Below are 10434 nucleotides of genomic sequence, written 5' to 3'. Positions count from 1 at the left end.
GAGGTGTGATTACAGAGACTTGTGACACAATTGGAGACCAGCTACCACTAGAATCAATTGGAGTTCAGGGTCATGGGCAAAGTAAAGGACTTGGGCATGATAATGATTGTAGCGGAGGGAATGATCTTAGGCATGAGGGACCTGGGCACGAGGAAGATGTGAATACTGCGGATGACAGTGACACTCAGTGCTCAAAATTGGAGGAGCAGATAATGGAGAACAAAAGGACTTGGGAGTTGGCTAAAGAGTCGGGTGCTATGCTTTACAATGAGGACGATGACATTATGGCAATACTTCAAGCGCAGAACGAAGAAATAGCTCGCAAAAAGAAAATGCCGAAGTAGAAGGCAAAATTGAGACGGTGCAGACCCAAACATAAAAACAAGTGTGTCAAAAAATAATTAATGATTTTTAGTTTTTGGAATATTAGGAGGTTACGGGGTGATGGAAAGATTAGAATGGTAAAGGACCTAAAGAATAAATATAGATTAGATATGTTGGGTTTGATTGAGATGAAAAGACAGGTAGTGACGAGAATTGACGTGGCAAGCATATGGGGGCAACATGGTGCGGGTTGGGAATATATAGGTTCTAATGGTGCAGCAGGTGGTCTTCTAATAATATGGGATGATTTAGTGTTTAAAATGAATAACTGCTATAAGGGGGAGAGGTGGTTGTGTGTTGAAGGAGTTCTAATAAAAAGTAGCTTCAATTGTGCCTTTTTCTTGGTTTATGGTGCACACAATAGGGATGAAAAGATTCATGTGTGGGAGGAGCTGAGGTACATGGCTGGATTATGTCAGGTTCCTTGTTGTTACATGGGAGACTTTAATGAAATAGTACATGTGGAGGAAAGACAATGTACGACTGTCCTACCTCGGTCTGCGGAAGAATTCAAGGATTGGATACAAGATATGCACTTAGTAGATTTGCCGTTGACTGATCACAAGTTCACTTGGTTTCGGGGACGTTCGTGTAGTCGTATAGATAGAGCTCTAGTCATCCTGGAGTGGATAGAGGAGTTTCCCGAGTCTCAGTTACGAGGTGGACAAAGGGGTTTGCCAGATCATTGTCCTATAATAGTGGAAGACAAAAAGATCAAGGGAGGTCCAAGGCCGTTCCGAAGCCTAGACTCCTGGTTTACACATGAAGGCTTTCTCAGAATGGTTAAGGAGGAGTGGCGAGGACTGGGGGATATACAGTTTACAGAAAAATTGAAGGCTCTGACGATTCCATTGGGGAGATGGCATAAGGCCAATTTTGGTGACATAGACAAGAAGCTTAAGGTGTTTGAGGAAGAGATTAAGAAGATCGATGATATGGTTAGCAATGGAGTGTATGATGGAACAATGGAGGCTAGAAGAAAGGCGTTAGTTACTTGTTGTGAGAGGTGGTACGTGAGAAAAGAAGTACACTGAAAACAAATGTCTCGATCTAGGCAAGCAAAGGATATGGACAAAAATACAAGATACTTCCACAATATAGCTTCAGCTAGAAGGTGAAATAATAGGATTAATACACTGGTAATTAACGGCAGACTTGTAAGGAATCAAGCTAGAATAAATATTGCTATCAGAGAGTTCTACAAGGATTTATATCACCAGGAGCATTATCCGATGGTGGGATTCAGGGATGGTTTGGTGAGCAGAATAGATCAGGAGGATTCTGAAAAGCTGGAGGTGCTTCCATCGGCTGAGGAGATCAAAGAGGCTGTGTGGGATTGCGAGTCATCTAAGGCACTAGGTTGTGACGGGTACAACATGAATTTCATCAAGAAGTATGATGAGCGGATAATTTATACGCTTTTTGGCATTATTTTTAGTAGGATCTAGTTACTTTTAGGGATGTTTTTATTAGTTTTTATGTTAAATTCACATTTATAGACTTTACTATAAGTTTGTGTTTTTTTCTGTGATTTCAGGTATTTTCTGGCTGAAATTGAAGGACTTGAGCAAAAATCAGATTCAGAGGTTGAAGAAGGACTGCTGATGCTGTTGGATTCTGACCTCCCTGCACTCAAAGTGGATTTTCTGGAGCTACTGAACTCAAAATGGCGCGCTTCCAATTGCGTTGGAAAGTAGACATCCAGGGCTTTCTAGCAATATATAATAGTCCATACTTTGGCTGAGTTTAGACGATTCAAAAGGGCGTTGAACGCCAGTTCTATGCTGCAGTCTGGAGTTAAACGCCAGAAACACGTCACGAACCAAAGTTGAACGCCAAAAACATGTTACAACTTGGCGTTCAACTCCAGAAGAAGCCTCTGCAAGTGTAAACTTCAAGCTCAGCCCAAGCACACACCAAGTGGGCCCCGAAAGTGGATTTATGCATCAATTACTTACTTCTGTAAACCCTAGTAGCTAGTTTAGTATAAATAGGACTTTTTACTATTGTATTTAGAGATCTTATGATCTTTTGAACCATTTTTGGATCATATTGATCACGTTTGGGGGCTGGCCATTCGGCCATGCCTGGACCTTCATCACTTATGTATTTTCAACGGTAGAGTTTCTGCACTCCATAGATTAAGGTGTGGAGCTCTGCTATTCCTCATGATTTAATGCAAAGTACTACAGTTTTTCTATTCAATTCAACTTATTCCGCTTCTAAGATATCCATTCGCACCCAAGAACATGATGAATATGATGATTATGTGACACTCATCATCATTCTCACTTATGAACGCGTGCCTGACAAACACTTCCGTTCTACATGCAAACAAGCTAGAATGAATATCTCTTGGATATCTAATACAGGGGACCGAGTCCGAGATATTAGAATCCTCGTGGTATAAGTTAGAACCCATGGATGGCCATTCCTGAGATCTGGAAAGTCTAAACCTTGTCTGTGGTATTCCGAGTAGGATCTGGGAAGGGATGGCTGTGACGATCTTCAAACTCGCGAGTACTGGGCGTAGTGACAGACGCAAAAGGAGGGTGAATCCTATTCCAGTATGATCGAGAACCTCCAGATGATTAGCCATGCCATGACAAAGCATTTGGACCTTTTTCACAAGAGAGGATGGGATGTAGCCATTGACAACGGTGATGCCCTTACATAAAGCTTGCCATGGAAAGGGGTAAGACTGATTGGATGAAGACAGCAGGAAAGCAGAGGTTCAGAGGAACGAAAGCATCTCTATACGCTTATCTGAAATTCTCATCAATGATTTACATAAGTATTTCTATCTTTATTTTCTGTTTATTTATTTATTATTTTCGAAAACTCCATAATCAATTATTATCTGCCTGACTGAGATTTGCAAGATGACCATAGCTTGCTTCATACCAACAATCTCTGTGGGATCGACCCTTACTCACGTAAGGTTTTATTACTTGGACGACCCAGTGCACTTGTTGGTTAGTTGTGCGAAGTTGTGAAGTTATGTTTGGACCATGGTGTTGTGCGCCAGTTATTGGCGCCATTGCCAGGGAGAGAACGAACAACAAATTTTACAACCTCAGAGTAACAATTTCGCATACCAAAGTGTTGGGGTGACATTGGATCTGATTTCACGGCAGCAGTAATGGAATTCTTTTAGACAGCTAGGTTACCGAAGGATGCCAATATCACTTGGGTGGCACTGACACCTAAATTCATTGGTGCAAAGGAGATTAAAGATCTACGACCTATTAGTATGGTTGGGTGCGTCTACAAGCTTATCTCGAGGTGCTAGTTCGAAGGATGCGAGCAGTGATGCCAACTTTAGTAGGGGAGACTCGGAGTGCATTTGTAAAGGGACAGAAAATACATGATGGGGCACTTATCACGTGTGAAACAGTAAACTGGCTTAAACTGAGGAAAAAGGAGGCAGTAATAATCAAGCTAGATTTTCAGAAAGCATATGATAGAGTCAAGCGAAGTTTTGTGGACTTAGTGCTGGAAAAGATGGGGTTTGGGCATAGGTGAGATCGTGGGTTAGGGAGTGTGTGGCCACAGGATCTATGTCAGTTTTGATAAATGGTTCGCCAATGAAGCCGTTCAACATGGAACGAGGGTTGAGACAAGGTGACCCGCTTTCTCCTTTCTTGTTTGTTCTGGTGGTGGACGTGCTACATTGAATGATTGGAGAAGCAATCAGGAATGGCCGTATATCCCCTTTGACGGTTGGGGGAGATAGGATAGAGCTGTCACATCTTCAATTTGCTGATGATATAATACTGTTCTGCCCACCGGAAGAAGAGACTATTAAGAATTACAAGCGGCTTCTGAGATGTTTTGAGCTGATGTCAGGGCTCAGTATTAATTTTGACAAGTCGAGCTTAATACCAGTAAATTGTGATGAGCAGTGGGTCCAGCGTATGTGTAGCTTGTTGGGTTGTAAGGGAGATACACTTCCAGTTAAATACCTTGGAATATCCTTAGGCGCAAATCCGAGGTTGGTGAAGACATGGAAGCCTATAATAGACAAGGTGGAGGAGAAGCTCAGTCTGTGGAAAGCTAAAGTACTAAACAAAGCAGGAAAGTTGGTGCTAATCAAGTCAGCGTTAAATAGTTTGTCAGTATATTATTTGAGCCTGTTTAAGATGCCGAAAGCTGTTGCTGAGAAATTAATTTCACTACAGAGAAGGTTCTTGTGGAGTAAGGAGGATGACAGTAATGGAATGGCTTTGGTAAGATGGGAAGTAGTACAGGCCCCTAAGAAACTAGGTGGGTTGGGGATTGGAGATGCTATGATTCGGAACACAGCTCTATTGTTTAAGTGGTGGTGGCGGTTTGCAAAGGAAGAATGCCTGTTGTGAAAGAAGGTGGTATGTTTCTGTCATAATTTGAATCCTAATGAGTTACTGTCAACTCAAGTGCTACCTACTAGAGGAGGCCCATGGAAAGATATATGCCAGATACAAATAACGAATCAACATATAAGGGATAAGATGGTTACAGGCTTGTCCATGGAGATTGGTGATGGGCGACGTACTCAGTTTTGGGAGGATGTATGGTTACTTTGTGGATCTTTGAAGGATCGGTTCCCCAGGCTCTTCTCTGTTTCAAACCAATGTGGATCTGTCATAGGGGATTGTGGGTTTTGGGATGGGTTAGAGTGGATTTGGAACTTCCAATGGAGGCGAGAGCTCTTTCAATGGGAGTTGGAACTTCTGAGTCAATTACATGAGGCGTTGAGACCTGTGAAGTTAGTAAATAACCGAGAGGATCGAGTGGTGTGGAAATATGATAAACAAGGTATTTTTTCAACTAACTCATTTGTGCAGGTCTTGCAGGAGGAGATACTCTCAGAGGAGGTTACCAGTTACAGTTTCACAAAGACTATTTGGAAAGGTTTAGTCCCACCAAGGGTGGAGCTATTCTCTTGGTTTGTCTTAATAGGCAGGGTGAAGACAAAAGAAAGGCTAAGCCGGCTTGGGATTATCAATCTGGAAGATAATTTATGTGTTTTATGTAATAATGATGTGGAACATGTACATCACTTGTTTCTTGGCTGTGAATTTTCTTGGCAGGTGTGGAGTGCGTGGTTGTCGGTTTTTGGCCGCCAATGGTCCTTTCCAGGTTCCATGAAAGAACATTTTCTATGTTGGTCAGAGGAACCAAGGAGGAAGGAGGATAGATAGCAGCGACAGAGGTGCTTCTGTGCCACTGTATGGAATATCTGGATGGAAAGAAATAGAAGAATTTTTCAGAATAAAAGCAAAAGGGTTGAAGAGATTATCAATATGACCATGTTGAGCTCCAACGAGTGGAAAGGGGGGGATCCCTTTAGTTGTTGATGGCTATGCCGAAGTTGACATAGGGATTATTCTTCGTGATAGGGTTATTCGTACTTTATTTTGGATTATAGTGTTCTAATGTTTTTATTTATTGCTCCACTTTATTGTGTTGAGCTCTTTACTTTCAAAAAAAAAATAATTACGTATTTTTGTATTTTAAAAATATATTGTTAGATTAAAGATACACTTCAAATTTGATTAGAAAACCGAATAATTATTTTATATGGATGGTTGATACTAATATTAATATGCTAATTATTTGAATGAGGTTTAACACGTGAAAAAATAAATTATATGTTCAAGTAATTGATTTTTGAATATTAAGTAGATTTTTAAAAGATAAATAACATTAAATAATTCTCTAACTTATATACTATTTTAAAGATAATTGAAAACAAATAATTTTTTGGCCTTCCATGATTTTGTTATTGTTGCTTCAATTCCTTTAAAAGAAACTAAGTAACAATGTATATCCAAGTGTTTTTTTATTCTTTTTAATTTTGTTTTATTTTGTTTTTTTTTATTTCTTTATTTATTTTTTTACTAATCTTAAGTAAATAATTGTTTATAATATGCTAATGAAAATAATTTGCTATAAAGATAGAAGAGAATAGTTGATAAATCAGTCTGTACTAGGGTAATAATATTCAAAATAAATTGTTTATATCTACTTTTTTAGAAGAGATTACTTTGACATATTTTTTATTGGAAATATGTTCTATCCTGTATTAAATATTAAAAATATGATGTACATGCCTATTAAAATTATAATATTTAAAATAATACTAGATGTGTTCATTATATGCTCTTCTTCCTTTCTTTTGGTCTTTCATTTCTCTTTTTTCCTTTTCTATTCTTCTTCTCTTTTTTGGTTTGCTCTTTCTCAACTGTCGTGGGAATTGCAATTTTCTCTTATCTTTCTTCATCTTCTTTCCTTGCTATCACATGCGCAATTTTTGCAACATCTCTCTGAGGTATATATCTAACACTGTTATGTTAGGGTTTAGAGGGAGTTGTCTTGATTTACATGCTATTTTTCACACCTCTTTGCTATATTTCTCTGGGAATGGATCCTCTCAATTGTTAAAAAAAATTGAGAGTGTAAAGTGTGATCTCTAACCTTTCATTGCTCTCTTTCTCATATTTATTCTTGGTCCTTGATGAACGGATTCCTACTAGTAAAGAATTCACAATAAATTTCCGTTGCTAGTATAGTTTCTAAACCAACAAAGAATCCTTTCGTACAAAAACTTGTTTGTCACTTAAGCAAACCCAAAAAAAATAAACCAAAGTATTTAAACCTCGGGTCGTCTCTCAAGGAATTGCAGGGAGGTGTATTTATTATTGGTTATGGAAGATTAGCTTTTTGGGGTTTTTGAATAAGGAACAAGGAAAAGTAAATTGTAAGAATTAAATTAATAACTAATAAAGCTCTTAGCAAGGTATGGGAACTGGACGTCCTATCCTAGTTATCCTTATCAATTGTGATGAGAGTTGTTCATTGCTCCCACTTAGTTAACCCTTACTAAATAAAGAAAAGTCAGGTGGACTAATCATTTTAATTCCTCAAGTCCTAGTCAACTCCTAAGGAAAGACTAGCTTTAGAGGGATCCAAACCAACCAGCAAATTCCAATTATCAATCAACAAGGGAGTTTGATAACTCAAGTGTCTCCAATTAATCAATTTCAAGCTAAGAATGTAAAAAAGCTAAGTTAAAATTATAAATATGAAATACCTCAAATTTCATTAAATAAAGAAATCAAATCTAACATGGAGTTCATGAACCAAATAGCAACATAAAGTAATCAACAAAGGGAATATATAAACTAGAAAGCTAGAACAAATAAAAGTAGAAGAGAAATTAAATTAAAGGAACATTGAACCTGGAATTGAGAAGAAATAAACCTAAAACTAAGAGAAATCCTAAAACCCAGAGAGAGGAGAGAGCCTCTCTCTCTAGAACTAGATCTAAAACCTAAATTGTTGTGAATTGATGAATGAATGAATGACCCCCTGAGTCTCTTCTCGTCCTCTGGCTTTATTCTGCGTTTCTGGGCCGAAAACTGGGTCCAAACTCGCCCAGAATCGCCCCCAGCATTTTCTGCGATTTCTTCAGGTAGCACATGTCACGCGTACGCGTCAGTCACGCGTACGCGTCATTTAGCGAAATTCCTTGTCACGCGTACGTGTCACTTGTATTCTGCGCTAGGAACGCGTACGCGTCACCCATGCGTGCGCGTCACTGCCAGCTTTTCAAAACTTCACTTTTCACGTTCCTTCCACTTTTGCATGTTTTCTTTCCATTCTCTAAGCCATTCCTACCCTATAAAGCCTGAAAACACTCAACACACAGATCACGACATCGAATGGTAATAAAGGATAATTAAAATTGACAGTTTAAAGGCCTAGGAAACATGTTTTCAACTATATCATAGAATAAGGAAGGAATTGTAAAACCATGCAATTTATATGAATAAGTGACCAAAGAATTGATAAAAACCACTCAAATTAGCACAAGATAAACCATAAAATAGTGGTTTATCAATCTTCCCACACTTAAACATTAGCATGTCGTCATGCTAAGCTCAGGAGAAGCTACAAAGCAGTAAAGAGGAATGGTATAAATTATGAAATGCAACCTATCTATATGAATGCAACTAAATGCTAAGATATTTCTATCTACTTGGTCAAAAGTAAATAAGCTCTTCAAGACAAAAATAAACCAGATTCCACTAATTCAAATCAAACAGTAAAAGACAAGTAAACTTGTAAGAAGATAGCTCATGAAAGCAGGGAACATAGAGTCGAGCATTGAACCCTCACTGGTAGTGTATATGCACTCTAATCGCTCAAGTGTCTAGGGTTAATTCACTCTACTCTTCTCTAGTCATGCTTTCTAAAACTTTGTTCTTCATCTAACCAATCAACGAATATTTACTGTACCAATGCAAACATCATGAGGTCTTTTCAAGGTTGTAATGGGGCTAAGGTAAGGGGGAGGATATATGTATGGCTAAGTGAGCTATAAATTGAATCCTTGACTAACCTAAATTCTCACCTAAACATACACACACTCTATATAACTCTAAAATTATGCCTAGCTACCCAAAATTTCCACTTTTGTATCACATACTCATGTACCAAATATTGCTTTAATTTTATCACATATGCATTGATCTTTTATTCAACTTAGCATTGGGGTAATTTTGTCCCCTTATTTAATTACTTATTTATTTGAATTTTTTTTATTATATATCATGAAAGTAAACATAACATTTCAATGCATATGGTTTTTCTGGTTTCCCATGAGTAGGTATCCAAATTCCCAATTTTTAAATAAAGTAGAAACATAACACATTTTCTATTAACCCATGTTCCCACAGTTTTTCCACACTTAATTGATACACAATCTCTATCTTAAGCTAACCAAAGATTCAATTGGGGTAATTAATTGTTTTTCCACTTAAGGCTAGTGATGTGGTAAAATATAGAACAAATGGGGATTAAAAGGCTCAAAGTGGCAAAGAAAGGTAATTGAAAGGGTAGGCTATTTGGGGTAAGTGAGCTAAAATCAAATGATGGTCTCAATCATATGCAAACATGTAAGTATACTAAACATTGGACATATAGAATGGAACAAAATATAGATTACAATTATAGAGAAGGAAACACACAAGAATAAAATGTTATGGTTAAATAGTGTAACCATGTAATTAAGCTCAAATCTCACAGGTTGTGTGTTCTTAACTCAAAAACCATGTTCCAATTTATAGTCTTCAAACAAGTTTAACACAAAATTTTCAATTTAAATTAGTGAAATATTATAAAATAGAGTCTTGAAAAGAAATTTATTACTTTAATCAAGTAGTGGTAAAATATGCACAAAATCAAACAAACATACAATCAAACATGCAAATGCAACAACTAATTTAACAAGAAAAATTAAATATTGGTGTTGAAATAGGAAATAACTAACCCACGGAAGTCGGTATCGACCTTCCCACACTTAAAGATTGCACCGTCCTTGGTGCATGCTAAGATGTGCAAGTAGATGGGTTGCTACACTAATGCTTTTCTCCATAGGTTGTTGATGAGCGGATATTTTATACGCTTTTTGGGGTTAATTTCATATAGTTTTTAGTATGTTTTAGTTAGTTTTTAGTTTATTTTTATTAGTTTCTAGGAAAAATTCATATTTCTGGACTTTACTATGAGTTTGTGTGTTTTTCTGTAATTTCAGGTATTTTCTGGCTGAAATTGAGGGAGCTGAGCAAAAATCTTATTCAGGCTGAAAAAGGACTGCTGATGTTGTTGGATCCTGACCTCTCTGCACTCGGAATGGAATTTCTGGAGCTACAGAAGTCCAATTGACGCGATTCCAATTGCGTTGGAAAGTAGACATCTAGGGCTTTCCAGCAATATATAATAGTCCATACTTTCTCAAGGATAGATGATGTAAACTGGCGTTCAACGCCAGTTCCATGTTGCTGTCTGGCATCCAGCGCCAGAAACACGTTATAAGTTGGAGTTCAACGCCAGAATTACGTTACAACCTGGCGTTGAACGCCCAAAACAGCCCAGGCACATAAAAAGCTTTAGTCTCAGCCCCAGCACACACCAAGTGGGCCCAGAAGTGGATTTCTGCACTATCTATCATAGTTTACTCATTTTCTGTAAACCTAGGTTACTAGTTTAGTATTTAAATAACTT

At 37.8% G+C, this 10434-nt stretch overlaps 1 protein-coding gene across 1 annotated transcript; it reads left to right on the top strand.

Moving 5' to 3' along the window:
- Nucleotides 1-458: 458 nt before the first annotated feature.
- Nucleotides 459-4742, top strand: LOC107640826 (uncharacterized). The gene is made up of 3 exons (XM_016344327.1): nucleotides 459-1369; nucleotides 1538-1777; nucleotides 4082-4742. The coding sequence occupies exons 1-3, from the start codon at nucleotides 459-461 to the stop codon at nucleotides 4740-4742; spliced, it is 1812 nt and encodes a 603-aa protein (XP_016199813.1).
- Nucleotides 4743-10434: the final 5692 nt, after the last annotated feature.

This window comes from Arachis ipaensis, chromosome B5, assembly GCF_059453495.1.
Source record: "Arachis ipaensis isolate K30076 ecotype BB chromosome B5, ASM5945349v1, whole genome shotgun sequence".
NCBI classification, from domain to species: Eukaryota; Viridiplantae; Streptophyta; class Magnoliopsida; order Fabales; family Fabaceae; genus Arachis; species Arachis ipaensis.
This window is presented reverse-complemented; position numbering and strand designations above follow the sequence as displayed.

Excerpts from the sequence above, each read along its gene's own strand:
- LOC107640826 (XM_016344327.1), top strand. The coding sequence starts at position 459 with ATGGTAAAGGACCTAAAGAATAAATATAGATTAGATATGTTGGGTTTG. Across the intron at positions 1,370-1,537 it reads ATGGAGGCTAGAAGAAAGGC|ACTTGTAAGGAATCAAGCTA; the intron begins GTTAGTTACTTG and ends AATTAACGGCAG. Across the intron at positions 1,778-4,081 it reads AACATGAATTTCATCAAGAA|GAATGGCCGTATATCCCCTT; the intron begins GTATGATGAGCG and ends AGAAGCAATCAG.